This window comes from Chaetodon trifascialis, chromosome 20, assembly GCF_039877785.1.
Source record: "Chaetodon trifascialis isolate fChaTrf1 chromosome 20, fChaTrf1.hap1, whole genome shotgun sequence".
Lineage (NCBI taxonomy): Eukaryota > Metazoa > Chordata > Actinopteri > Chaetodontiformes > Chaetodontidae > Chaetodon > Chaetodon trifascialis.
The window spans coordinates 15,651,655-15,667,011 of NC_092075.1; the positions used below are offsets into that span (position 1 = coordinate 15,651,655).

General features: G+C 40.8%; 1 protein-coding gene across 1 annotated transcript in view; it reads right to left on the reverse strand.

Moving 5' to 3' along the window:
- Positions 1 to 15,357, reverse strand: part of lpar1 (lysophosphatidic acid receptor 1) — a 32,551-nt gene that overhangs the window by 1,460 nt on the left and 15,734 nt on the right. The window contains exon 2 of the mRNA XM_070989760.1: positions 12,227 to 12,982. Within this exon, the coding sequence (XP_070845861.1) occupies positions 12,227 to 12,965 (739 nt within the window). The 5' untranslated portion in view covers positions 12,966 to 12,982. The remainder of the gene's footprint in view (positions 1 to 12,226; positions 12,983 to 15,357) is intronic.

The window sequence follows — 15,357 nt, forward strand, 5'->3', positions numbered from 1 at the left end:
TGTTATATTTAGCCTTTTCTCTGCCTGATGGTTCGTTGGCTTGGCTTCAGTTACACTGTTACTGAACAGCAAGCAAGCTCATGTTCTTACCTGTTTTAATTCCTCATTTCCTTTTCATGAGCCAATTGTGCTCACAGTGGAGTCAATACCACAAAAATGTGATGCAAGCCCGACTTTCTTGAATTTCACCTCGTTAACATCCTGTATTTCACCCAATCAGTGTAAGTTTTTCTAATTTGTGTTTTCGGGGTTTTGGCATTGCAGTACAAAGCCCTGGACTTCCTGGATCCCTGCAGTTCAAATTCTCATGACTCGTGATTTATGTTCAAAAACTGATGACTCGCTTTGGACTCACACTTAAATTTTGCTGACACACGCTTGAGAAAAAATGACTCACTTTGACTTAAACTTATGCCTCATCATGTTGCACATGGGAGGAATACTTCCACCTTCACTTTGAAGTGAATGCGATCTTATCCTGCGTTTGATCCCGGGACATCTACTTGTCTTTTGCCACACAACAACAAGTACACAACAACGCAACCACTGATCGTAAGAGCCAACGTACAGGTGGAAACACACTGTGTGGGGACCAGAGTTGGTTGTCTGTCCTGAAACACACAAAAATCACTCTACAACCACATCACATCACTTTCCAACCACACCACCATCAGTCTACAGAGACAAAAATGCCCATGTCACTCTATTTCCACATCTAAAACTTTTAATGACACATTTGGAGCACAAAGCACTTTTGTTGTATGGGGTTTTCAAATAGTTCGTGATTGAGGGTGCATTATGTGACCACTTCTTGAGACCCAAAAAATAAAAACACCACTAAATTGTTTTCTAACTCAAAAACATATTTAAATGCATGAATAAACACAGTGATATAAATCATTCACAACTGATTGGAAATAAATAACATCACTCAATTATCTGCAATCTGTATAAATCGAAAACCATTTACTTTCACCACACAGCACAGTCTTATTTATCACAACACTTTTCATTTTTCATTGGGAAAGTGGCAGAGACATCAGTGATTAAGCATACTAGCAAAAAGAAAGAGCTCAAAAGTGTTTTTCCAAAAGTTTTTACAATTTCTAGCTTTGCTATTTAAACATTTTATCGCACTTTTTAAAGAGATATACTATGATATAGAAATACTTGACTAATCACGTATGCGGTATGTATATTTTTTTATATACTATTGCCGTGAGATTTAACTTTTAGGGCTCCATACATCTGAATGACCATAAAAAAGGTCAGTCTTTCAAAATAAAAGTCTGATCTCATAGAAACACAGTAAATCATATATTAGGTTAAAACACTATTCAAAAGAAACAATACATAGAATTTAAAATCACATAATTTAACTAAAACTAAATAAGCCGTTTATTCAAAACATAACATTTGAGTGTTTTCTGATCTGGTGCCTTAAACATTATTTGTCAGAGCTTTCTGAAACCGTTCTATATGACCATTAAATAAATAAATAAAGATGATGATCATATGATGTTTAAAGTGACATAAAGTTTAGGCACCATTAAAAAAGAAACCAATTTTGGCTGTTTGTAGGAGGAGGGACTGGACTCCTGACTCCTCAGGAAATCAGATCAAGCAGCCACTCACAATCCACATCCTCCATTATCCCTCCCTTAATGTGAAACATCTACAGAAACATAAGCCACTGACCCTCTACCTCATTTTTGCAACCAGATCTCCGGTATTCCATCATCTTATCTATAACCTCCAAACCTCATTTGGGGGACTACAATGCATCATCACTTCAAGTGTGTTAGCGCAGCAGAGGAGGGTCACTGACTCATTACTCTGAATGTCAAGTTCAAGCACTATGCAGTCTGTCAACACATTTGTCGCGACTATAAGAGAACTGTAGGACATTACACTCTTGAGGCTGTAAAACAAGAAGTCTTGATGAGAAATTAGGCAAGCAGAGACAGAGAGAGAGAGAGAGAGAGAGAGAGAGAGAGAGAGAGAGAGAGAGAGAGAGGGAGAGAGAGAGAGAGAGAGAGGGAGAGAGAGAGAGGGAATATTGACAGGCAGGCCTGTTCTCTGTTAGTGTTTTGCAGGCGGCAGCTGCAGCTAAGGCTTGACCTCACTTCCCAGCTATGCGGGCAGACTCTCCACAGTTTGATAAATTTCTACGGTTCGTAGCCCAGCAGAGAAACTATCTGACCTATTTGTCTCGCAGTGAAACATCTCTTGCTCCGAACAGGACAAGACTCAGCAAAAAAAAAAAAAAAAAGAAAGAAAAGAAAAAAAAGACAGAAAGATTCAGAATGTCAGTACAAAAAAGGAAAAAAGAAAAACATTTCAGACCAATATTATGATTGTATTTCATGACCGTGTTTCCTGCCAGTGTTAGCAACACTGTCTCGTTTTATGTCAGGCTAATGGAAACACAATATAGTCATGAAATCGACCCTGACCACAGCCTATATTCTTCTCTGAGTAAAGCAGAAACCATACAAAACAACATTAGCAAATCTTCTTTCTCTCATATACCCGCCTCTTTACCATTGATACTTTTGTCAAATATGTACATTTCCAGGATGTTTGTCCTGATTTTCCCTCAGAATGAGGAAGAAAGCAGTCTTTGTGTGAAGCTATGACCTGAGAGGTTTCACCCTTAGATTCTTTCATTTCCTCTCTGAAGCCAGGGTATATAGTTGCTGGAGTTACACCCTTCATCTCAAAATTGCCTCTTTACATTGCCCCCTCCCTGAAAAGAAGTGTCCGCCTTACCACTGCCACATAGACCAGCATTACTGCAACACCAGGTTCTTCACAGATGAAGCTTACAGAGCTTTTGTTTATGGAAGAAACAAATAGGCTTCTTTGGCGGACCTGTGAGTGACTCCTTTTGCCTTGTCCCAACTTGAAAATGCCACATGGAGGGAAAAGAGACCGGAGAACTGGAAAGTCAGTGGAGGAAAGTAAATAAACACAACTGTGACGCAGGCCTGGAAAATCTGGAAATGCATGGAAAACTACTTTGACACTTTCCAGGTCTTGATAGAATTAGGGACTGCACAGAAGCAAGGGACACGAATGCATGGCCTAATCAAGAGCATTGCCTGTTCAGTCCAATGAAGTTAGGATCTGATGAGTATGGAAGCCCATTTGCCCCAAAACAAAACAAATGCAATTCAGAAAATAAAGAGTACTAATGGTAAATCATGGTATGAGATATTAAATCCAAATTATGAAAGAATGAGTGAAAATTCTGAATTCATGTCAGATCATTTTAACTTGTGCAACTTCAAAAGGCTGTTTTTTACTTATATTGAAATATTTGCTTATCAGTCAAATATTTTTAATTATATCAAAGTTGTAATTTTGACTTAGTCAGTAAGAACTTTTTTTTTTAACTTCCTGTGAGTACTCTCATCATTTTTTTTTTTTTCTGGCGGAAACGGCCTTCAATAAGACAGAGAACAGAGGGCTATGGGAACAAAAATAAGGAAATAATGGGGACCAGACTACGGCAATGAACTCCACACACACACACACACACACACACACACACACACACACACACACACACACACACAGATAAACACTCACATGTGCAGACACAAACACACGCAAACACTCACTTACATCATTACACACGTTACAAAGACAGATGGCGGAGCACTCGCACACACACGAAACGATCAAACATTTGGACTGTGTCGAGAAAACACTCAGAAAACACTGCCCATTCCATCCCAGCATGCTTAGCCTTCCAATCACCATTATAATCATTACTGACCAGAAACAGCGAGTTTCACTTTCAGCATTAAAGCTCTTAGCTCAAGACAACATCGTTAAGGGATTTTGAGTAATGATTATTTCAGTGTATTTTTCACACCGCCTCCTCCTTCAAAAGAGGGAATATGTTCTCTTTCCTAATCTAACTTAGCATTTGTTCGGAAAAGGCTTTTCCCTAATGGCTCACGTGTCATGTTTCTTCCAGGCAGACGGTCTGTATGACGTTTGCTGTTGTTCAGCGTTACTGACACATTGTCCGCAGCAGCTTGTTCTATTGCACTCAGTCACATGTAGCGCTCTGCAGAATTACATAAATACGAGGTTAAATGGCTTAAAGGATCATGCAGGTTTTGCGTGTTTAGCCCTTTAACTAGAAATGAGATGCTTCTTTGATTGCTTGCAGAGGTTTGACACATGCTCAACAGAGGTAACATCAGTCATCCATTCAAGTGAAGGCTGCATTAGTCATAATACACTTGCATGAAGATTGCCCTTTTTTGGTGATGATGTTCTGATGGATACGTGCCGTTGAAAAACGTTATCGTGATATAAACAATGTACAGTACAATATGTTTTCCATTTTAATCAGTGGTTGAATGGGATTTGTGATTAGAGGACCACGCTGTGGACAGTTTTCAATGGGTATCTGTTTTCTGTGGCTGTAGACCATTCAGAGTAACAGTGATGCTGCGTCAAAACAGATGCTGCTGTTCAATTGTCTAAAGGTGCCACAATATAAATATTATTCACCTCCATTGTATTGGTGACAGATAGTTCATATTGAATCTAACTATCTAAAGGGTGACAACATTTTTCTTTTCTGTTCTTTTTGCTTTGATGGTTTAGGAGTAGGAGCGCCCCCAACCTTAGCGGAGTAGTCATATGTTAGCCTCAGCACAATGTTTTCCTGAGTCAAACCAAAACTTAACTGTAGCACAAAACATAATTATGCTTTAATTGTGATTTGTAACAGTCTAGGGGCGTCACACAGGAAACCCTTCCAGTCAAACAAACAACGATAGAGGACATATTTTCTTCTACTTTGGAGGACTTGCTAGGCAGACACAGCTTGCTGTCTTTAACGATTTTGTGCATCGTGGATGATCAAGAGGACGAGCTAGTCATGCTAGTCATCTGTGAGTTACCCCCGATGCTGCATCAGTTATCTTTCACTATGACACATGAGAAAAACAGGCATCTGTTGCACATGATGCTCATTTAGGTTCCGCAGCAAGGCTGATATTGTGTAGTCTGAAGGTTAGGGAGACATTGTAGTCATAGTTAAAGACAACATTGTTGAGTGTCTGTAGGAGACGGGATGTGAACCATGGTCTCCCACTCTGTTGGTATGCCCACCCATCCACCCAAACCTCCTCCTCTGCAGTGCTACGATAAAGTCATGCCATTTCTGCCTTTGCTTCTGAGACAAAACATCACCATTTGCAAGACCACAAGATTCCCAAGAAAATGTTTACACGGGTTGTTTGAAGTGTTTGAACAAATGACCAATGCAGACAGTCTTGTGTTTGCAACTGCAGTACAACATGAAGATTCAGACCAAAACACGTCTGCTGTTTTCTTACCATAGTCTACTGAAGTGAAGTAAAGTTCACCGTGACAAACCATCGGCAGTAACATCAATATTTTGATACAGCGGGTGTAAAAGGTCATTGTCAAACCTCCCGTAAGAGCCTTTTCGTCTGAGCATCACAATGCTGCGTCTCAGGCGTTGTCTTTCTCTGCATCGTGCTGATGTGTTCCACATGTAGCAGCTCCAGATTGTGCTATCTGGAATTTTCATGCCTTACTATCATTTCACACGTCTGCGTGCCGACTTAAATTTCCACTAATGTGCAATCCTCTCAGGCCCTTAAAAATGAATAAACACTCAATATTAAATTACAGCTCTCATTCTTCTGTGTGGCTCACTCCCTTTCTGCCATTAATCTCTCTATCTGCATGTCCCCCTCCCTTCTCTCTTTCCCCCCATCCTTTAATTCTTTTTATATCCTACTTCACTTCTCTTTTTTCATTGTGTCTCGTCACTTACTCTCTTTCTGCAACCTGTCTTCCTCTCCTCCTCTTTATCCCCATGTCTGCCCTCACTTTCACCCTTGTCCTTTATCTCTCACTCTGTTCATCTCTTTCCATCATTTTCCCAACCCAAACACACTCCCTGTTTGTCCCCTCCCATTCCCACATCAGTACTTCCACATGCACTGGAGATTAAATACATAATCATTCACATTCAGTAGATGAGTGTTTGCAGTTATTGATAAAGAGGCTTGTGGTGTGCACAGTGATGGAGTGTGGTGATGGTGCCACAGTGATCTAATGGTAAGAGAAGCACTCTTTTGATTGGGAGTACAGTGAGGTCTTTGAAAAGGTTTTCTGCTCAGCTCGTACAAACAGGCTGTAACATATCTGCAGAGCTGTCGGTCAACAGCAGCGACTCACTCACTTCCAGGTGTTGATATTTCTGGTTTTTAAAACATTTGTCCTCGCCGTTTTGCAATAAAAAGACAAAAAGTCGACAATGAAAGCAGTGCGCACTGATACTGCGGTGTTCTGTTATGGTTTAGATCAAATCCAGATTGTTAGCCGCAGCCATGCCAGTCTGAATCCAATTTTCTAAAACTGCATCTGATTTAAAGTGGCACTTTGGGCCTTGAACTTTTAAAATAATACCAGTCTGAGCCTATCTTCCAGCTGTTTTGTTGACAAAATCGTGTGTATATGGTTACATTCTGCTGGCTGTTTGGTGCCACCAGATTCGGTTTCTGTACTTCAGGCTATGAACGCAGATGTTTTCTAATTAGAATCGGCTCTGTTGTTTTGTCCCAGAATGCACTGCAATCAATCAGCGAGTCATATTCAACCCTGAACGCCCACATGTAAAGCCACACCGATACAGACTATTTGATACTGGTTGATATAATAATAACAAATACAATGAAATTGTGATAAATAAGACCCAAATACATTTAAATATATTTAAATCACACACTCTGAAACAATTCTCAGCTATATTAAAAATGTCTGTGCAGTTTCTTGTTACTTATCAGTTGACATTTTGAACAATGCAGTTTAGCTTCGCTTCCCTAAAATCAATAATAAACCAACTATACTGCTCGGTTTATCTGTCAGGCTCTTCTCACATTTGCATTCCTGTGACATACTGTATAAACTTAGTGAAGCCAAATTCAACAGCATGGCAAACAAAACAGTAGTACTAATTATTGCGATAGGAAAACTGTGCTTCAGGAGTCTCCTTATGGTTATTTTACAAATTTTCAAAGAAAGAAAAAACAATGAATTCTGCCACAAAAGCAAGCCGACACACGCACGCAAAAACAAATTCCTTTCCAGGCAGAGCTGATCTGGATAATACTAGATTATACTCAAGTGTAATCTTTTAGCTGGTAACGCACGCTCACAAATCCAGGCTTATTTGAAAAAACGAAAGAACGGGGAAAACATGCTGGAGGTGCAAACCGAGGAAGCGTTGAACGGTGCCGTGGGTGTTTGAGCAGGGTTTGCCAGAAATTAACAACTGACTCTGCTGGAGCCGGATTCATAAGCGCAGATGCTGCCGTAGTGAGTGATTAGAAAAGCTGCACTGTGAACTGTAATTTCTTGCATTAGCAACTTCACGTACACACATACACACACACACACACAGAGCGAACAGGTGACATTGTGAGCTGCACACCAGTCATGTGTAGGAGTTGGCTCTGATTGGTTCTGCTCTCAGTTGCACATAGTTCTTGGGATGACTATTGATTGGTTATACATTGTGCTTCTGAGACAAGTGTAAGACAGTGATACGGCATCTGTGTGCATGTGTTTGGCCCGTGGTATGTCTTGGCACTCCTCACTGTCTGACGATGCAACCACATACAGCACCATGGGCTTTAAGATAATCAGATCATTCACAGAGGACCCCTACATGAGCCAACACCTGACACACAGACAACACACGCAGTGAACAAGGGGCATGGTTAATTTGACAGTGCTGTTGACTCATTGAAGAGTGATGAAGAGAATCTCTGTCGCTGTCATTCAAACCACTTTTCTTGTTTGTTTGTTTTCTGCAGGGAAGCACCAGAGGCTGAACGGGCCAGCAGGGCTGTCTGTGACTTGTAGTTGTCTAACAAGCAACGAGACATACTGTACATACACACATTTGCTTGAAGTCAGTATTCAACAGAACTGGCACACATGCAGCCACTTGCGCCAGCTGTTCTGGCCTAGTTCTAACACAAGTGAAAGTTTTCATCCATTGCTAAATTACAAGGAGGGGCACCACACACGTTGGCAGCCTGGTTTGGGACTTCTCAGCCAGTATATCGAACGGGAGCGGCACAGTTGTGGATTCTTCTCACTGAAAAGTTTAGGAAAGCGTCTGTGTGCTGTTTTTTGTTTGAGATACTGGTTTTTGAGTGCTTTATGAACATTTTTAACTTAAACACATAACATAAACAGTCTTGATACAGTTTCCTTACATCTATTTGTTTTTTAATTGTCACAAGTGTCGTTGTGGTCCTTCCTTTAAGAGAGCCCTGACACATTTGTTAAATATGATTCAGGAATGTTTCACTTTGGCAATAACCTAAAAACCCAAGCACGGTGAGACTGTATGTCATCAACACACAAAATACAGTTCAATATAAATAGAACATTCCATATTATTATATGATATATATATATATATATATATATATATATATATATATATATATATATATATATATATATATATATATATATATATATATATATATATATATATATATCTGTATATCTCTATCTATATATATATCTGTATTCTGGAAATTATAAGGTTTAGTAGAATTACATAACATAATGTAAGTGATACATGTACACATATCAATCATAGGTCAATGGCTAAATTATAAAAGCTAGAGGTGAGGTGAGCCCGATGACCTGGCCGATGATCTGGCTAACTAAAAAGAGCCGAAATTCCCATCACTAGTGGCAAAGATACGCACTGAGCGGGACATGTTACAGTGCAGCACTACTAACGGTCAAAAGGGAGGACAGCCTTTATATTTCTGTCTGTGGTTAAATTCCATTTCCACGTGTGTGTGTGTGAGTGTGTGTGTGTGTGTGTGTGTGTGTGTGTGTGTGTGTGTGTGTGTGTGTGTGTGTGTGTGTGTGTCCCTATATTTGTCTCTGGCGAATCAAGCGCAAGCCAGATTCTGGTTTTCTTTTCCCATCATTTGAGTTTATGTGAGTGGAGCCAGTCTCGTGTCCCATCCCACTCTTCTCTATTCAGCTGGAGGGTTCATGTGAGTGTGAGAGAGGCTATGTGCCTGCATATATTGTACATGTCTGTGCTCATGCATGTGCACTTTTTTTTTTTTTTTCCCATCTCATCCTGTCCTTCCGAGATGAAGACCCTGAGAGGGACAAGTGGATAGGATAGCGGGCAGCAGGGGAGCAGTTATTATCATCTGGTCAGCAGATGGGAAAAGCTGGACAGGGAATTGCTGTGGGGTTTGCTTCCTCGTCAACTCATTGTAATCTTCCTCGAAGAAGTCAAACATAATCAAAAACCCAGAACTCAATGGCAACTTTGACCCCAGTAGAGACCGAATAACTTGTGACCTCTACTGGTTTGCTTTGGCCAGAAGACAAAAACCGGCAAAGAATTTTTCTTTTTTTCTGAAATGAAACAGGAGATAAGTGTCCGACAGATGTGAATCAGTGGCTGAACTGTATGTCCAATCGAAACGGGCAACTACCTCCTGTTTTTTTCACATTCTCCTTGGTGCTTAAAGATGACCTCATTCCGAAACAGCAGTGGATTCCAGACTGAACCAAAACACATCACACCCTCACTCAAAAGACTTACTTTCCCAGTACTTTGGCATCGGTAAAAAGAAACAAATGTGATTTGTTCAGGAATTCAAAACAACACTGATTCAAATTAGTAACAGTGCGATTTTTAAAACTGTCTTAAGTATTGTAAAATGGCTCTGACCAATGGCAGACGATAAATAAAGTTAAACTTGCCTTTGAAGCTCAGCCTAAGCATAAAATATATGAGACAAAAAGAAGAAAGTTTGTGTTCATGGGGCGTTCACAGTCCTCGTTCATACAGTGTTCTTCAATGGACGTCACTATTTTTTCATACTTTTCGTCAATCGTTCAAGTAAAGCTGATACACTATGGTGAAACTACAAAACAGGTACCCCTCTGTTAACAATCAACCACGCTCTGGTCTTCGATTTAAACATTTTTGGAATTTTTCTTCTTTCACAGTAGTCAGCTAAACCCTTTTGGGAATGCAGCCACAGAGCAGCACATAGTTCAGTCGCTCAGTGTAGGGAACTTCACTTCTCTTTCAGCGGGTAGCAGAGTAGTGTGTGTTTTTTTATCAAAACCTTAAATTTAAAGCTTTGGTAAATGATAAACTTAGACTGTCACGTCATTGCCTTGACTGGCTGAACCTGAAATTGAGAAACTCTTGAAACAGGGCGTGACATGGCTTGTTTGATTTTTATGGAATCCTGTGCTGTTTTGGGATGAAGTCACCTCTCAGCATTTGGAACACGCTTGCATTTATTTACGGACATTTTTCTGTGTTGTTGGATGACTCAAACTCTAGTGATACGTTGAATACTAAGAGAAGGCGGGAGCAGCTGCAATGACACAGGGACCTGCAAACTTTCATTCAATCATGATACAATGGAAAAGACTGTGGAGTGATATATTGTTGATCTCTTGCTGTACCTGAACACTGAATATCTCTAATTTGGTTATTGTATTAATCAAGGAAGAAAGTGGTGATGACAAAAAAAGAAGATATATGGACAATTCTGAACAGTGCTTTCCTCTCTTGGTCATAGTCTTATCTTTCATCTTCTTCCCAGAATAATCTTTACTAGGTGCAACCAAAAGTAATCCAAAGACATGCTCATTTACTTCATGGTTAGCCTTTCTATCTGCACCCTATAGCCCTTAAGAGGCATGTCTGCAGATGAGGCTCAAAACCGCTCACTGCTTTTCTCTGAGAATCTGAACAACGAGGCAGGTTAAATACGCAGAAACAAACAAAGCATCTCTAAGCAACAGAAAATGTTTGAATGATGCTGTAGGCTGCAGAGCACACTCTGCTGTCCAGTGCTTTGAACTGAGGTGGGAGTAAAGACAACAGAGGCAACAGGATGAGATAACACAACACATAGGAGACAAATCACATGGAATCCTTTGGTATGTTTTGTCTGGGACCAACACATCCTGCTTCAGGGCAGCAAGAAGTACTTTTCTCACAATTCACACTCTTACTTTACACACAACACGAGCTGCTGTGCTACTGTGCTATAGTCAGTCCATTTAAAAAAGAGCAAAGTGTGTATCTTATTACACACCACTGAAGAGGCCTGGAAACTTCAGATATAGAACTGATGATTCTAAAAGAGAGACTTGTTGCTGCATTAATGTGTTAACGACAAAAACAACAAGACCATACAATAGCACAATCCTCAATAAAATGATAATTCCAGATTGAGAGTTGTGCTAAGGCTGATGCACAAGAAATACAAAAAATGTCTGGCCTGAAGCATGTCCAACCAGCGTCAATGTAATATTTCTAATGAATTGTGGATTAGTGTACTTAGTTACGAGTTTGTGTTGAGCAGACTTCTGTAACATAAATGCAGCATCGATCACTTAATTGGGGGAAAAAATCCTGCTAATTTGTGAAGTCATGGTCAGAAGTCATATTTAAGATTTTACCTTGGACATTTCAGTACACTGCAGGGCAGTGTAGTTTTAAGGCTCACATGGGATGTCATGAAGATGATCTGCAGGCCCTTTTCTCACCTTACTTACTAATTTGCAGAAGTGGGCATTTGTTACATCCACACTTTCACTTTCTTCAGGAAATAAGGAAAGCGATTTTGCTTACAGTGAAAAATGGAGTGCACTGTATAAAGTCAACACACCACATCTATCAAAGCACAACGGCAACAATCTTTCTATCGATTCCCCTTCTACACTTGAGAAAACTGTGTCTTCCAGACATTATAACTACTCATATGCACCTCTGTGGTATCAGTAAAGTGAAACACAATGTGATGGGCACCATTGCAACAGCTCATGCAGAAACACAGCACATGAACATGAGATGTGCAGGGGTCAGAGTTGGAGTGATGTATTTGAGGCACACTGTGCTGAAAGCTACAGCTACAACAGATTCATTGTTCTGCTGCTGCTGCTGACAAATGTCACACTCACTGCTACAGAGATATATTACATACACAGCAGAGGTAGCTTGCTAGATAGAGATACGGTATAAATGTAGTAGACAGATAACTTGATAGAGATAGAGAACATTTAGATCGAGAGAGATAGCTTGAGGGAGGGGGAGCATATGTTATATGACAGATAGACAGACATCATATCTCTTCCTTACCCAACACAATGACCACGGTTTTCAGCAGCGACATCATGGTATCTCGGTTGCGTCGTGGTCCCGAGCTGTGCCGAGACATCCTCATGGTCCTCTGGCGCACGTACACAAAGATGTGGGCATATAGCGTCACCATGACAACAAAAGTCACAAGGTTAAACACTGCCCAGAAGACCAGGTAGGAGTTGCTGTAAAGTGGCGCCATGTTGGAGCAAGACTTAATGCTACAGATACAGTTCCAGCCCACGCTGGGGATGGCCCCCATGACTATGGACATGGTCCAAATTATGACAATCACCACCACCACACGTCGGTTACTCATGCGCGTGTGTAGCTGCATGCGGAACACGGTGATGTGGCGCTCAATAGCAATGGCAAGCAAGTTGGCCACGGATGCCGTCAGGCTGGTGTCAATCAAGCCTTGGCGGAGCAGCCACGTCGAAACGGTGAGACGCCTCGTGTTTGGTCCCGTGTTGAACATCAAGTAGAAGTAGGCCAGTCCAGCAAAGAAGTCAGCAGCTGCCAGGTTGGCCATCAGGTAGTAGATAGGAAAGTGGAATCTCCTGTTGACATAGATGGCGATCATCACAAGAAGGTTGGCGAGCATGATGAAGATGCACACGGTGATGCCCAGGCCCATCACCAGCCTGCTGACAGTGTTCCAGTCAGTAGCAAGGTACTTGCCACTGCGGTTGTAGAAGAAGGCGATGGTCTCATTGTAGTAGCACTGGTCCTCATCCATGGTGGCAGTGGTGCTTTCTGAAAGGAGAAATACATTACATGTTAAAAAATGATCCCTTTGTGCGAAGGTAGGATGGAACAAGATGATGCTGTCATCAGAGTACTGTAATCTCTTGGTATTCAAGATTTCATTGATAAAGAAAGGCTTATTTTTCACGTGCACTGGTCTGTAACGCTGTTTATATTTGAATACAAAAAAAAAACAAAAAACACACAGACGAGCTAGATTTCATCAGTAGATCACATCTGGTTGTTTTCCTCTACTTGGCCACTGAGCCACAGTGCTGAAGCCAAACTTGTGATGTTTGGAGATCACACAAGATTAACGTGAGCAGTGGAAAAAGCACTGCAGCGAATGAACAGGTAGTTCAGTCAAAGATCTTGGCATTCAAGGTAATTTCAATCTGATTACATTACTGTGTAAATGAATCGTAAAGCCCAAAGCGATTGGATTGATTTTCTTGGGAACTGTGTGGATATCAGCGTGTGTGTGGGTGCAGGTGTGGGTATTAAGCAACAACATTTCTGCATCTGCATTGCAAGGAAGTCTCTTAAAGTTCAATCTTTTTCATTTTCACTTCACTTGTCTGTGATCACCTATAGGAATCAACAATGAACCGTCAGCCCACCAACTGGCCATTATATGTCAAAAACTGCACTTAAACTACCAATAAAGTGATGCTAAATGTTCTTCTTGTGTCTTTCTCCTTTGATGTTTCAGTCAGGAATGAGTTAATCTGGGGAAATGCGTATATTCCCCTGTCACAACATTCAACATAAAGCTTTGGGAAACGTGGATTTAAGCCGGTTCCTGAAACACAGGGGGAAAAAAAATCCCCTTTGGATTTCGACTCAACGTGATTAGTAGTCATTTGTGTGTGTGTATGTGTGTGTCCTGAGTATTTCACATACAGAGAACAGCCTTCGTTAAGGAAAGGAGCAGCTTTATGAGAGCACAAGGTCTAAAAACCATTGTAGAAAACAAAACTTGCATTGTCCACAAGTCACCGTTTACAGCAACACTACACAAGGGTGGTGTGTATGTGTCCATGTGCCTGCATTCTTGCTGCGTGTGTGTCTATGTGTGAATAAACCCCGGTGCGATATGAAGCTCAAACATGTTTTTTTCATCTGTTCCATCGGTTTTACAAGTGTTCCCGCTAAGAAGAAATAAATAAATAAAATAAAACAGAGGAAACTGAGAAAAACTAAACAGCAACAGCAGCAACATCCCTCTTAGAGTCAACTCACACACACATATAAACAATGCTGCACATACAAAAAAAAAAAAAACATGGAATAAGCTCCAGGCCCATACAGATGCTGGCTTGTGTCTCTTATACACCCCTGACCGGAAACAAGACCTCAGGCGTGGAGTAGAGTGGACTGTGTGTGTGTGTGTGTGTGTGTGTGTGTGTGTGTGTGTGTGTGTGAGGGGTGTGTAGGGGTGTAGCAACTGCAGAAACAAGGGGACGAGGACGGACGAGCATGAGATGTTGTGTGTCAAAGGCCAGAGTTTTTGTTGAAATCCTCTCTTGATTTACCTTCTCATAAGACCGTCCAAATCCTCTTTTCTCTCTGCAGTGACACAGCAAACATCTCCGCTCTGCCAAAACTCAACTACAAACATGAAGGTTTTTGTTTTGTTTCATTTTTTGCCCTGACTCTCCGGCTAATTTGCAATGCTGGAAAAACTATCACAACCTTCACCTCTCAAAAAAATCTCATGAAAAATAAGACACGCTCCAGGGAAATGAGGCGGTGTTGAAAGCTATGAAAGCTTAAGTTTGCCAAAAATATTTTTCGGCTCGTGCACCTCCACTGCAAAGGCGCACTAAATCTCATTGGGAGCATACTGTTTTGATGGCCATGATATACAAGACATGTTACATAATGAAGAGGGTTCATTTTGTCGGTAGCAATAACCCATAATTTAGTTCCTGACTGTGCATTTTTTCCATAGAACCGTGTGCTATAAATTCTACATTTTGCCTATTTCTAGTCAAAAGCAATACCGCCCATCAGCTATACAGTAGACGGGTTCCGCATGTTGGCAACGTGCAACATCTTTATATTTCTAAGCCAAATCGGGTGTGTATTTGGCATGGAAGTGCACCAACAACAGTATAAAGGAAATTATAATCAATAAAATAAACGTTTTTCTGGACTGTGTTTATAGCTCCAGTTTCCTGAGGCGGGCTGATAAGGCACTCCATCTGCAGCCATGTTTGCTTGGAGTGGTTATAAAATGTTGCTTCATTCACTGAAATAACAACGGTACATTCTATTAGCTGTATTGAATTATTGCAAATCCTGGAGTGCTCCAGGCGAGCCGGATGTGTCTGCTTAATTTCTGCATGTTGATTTCTCAGGCAGTCTTTATAATATAATTT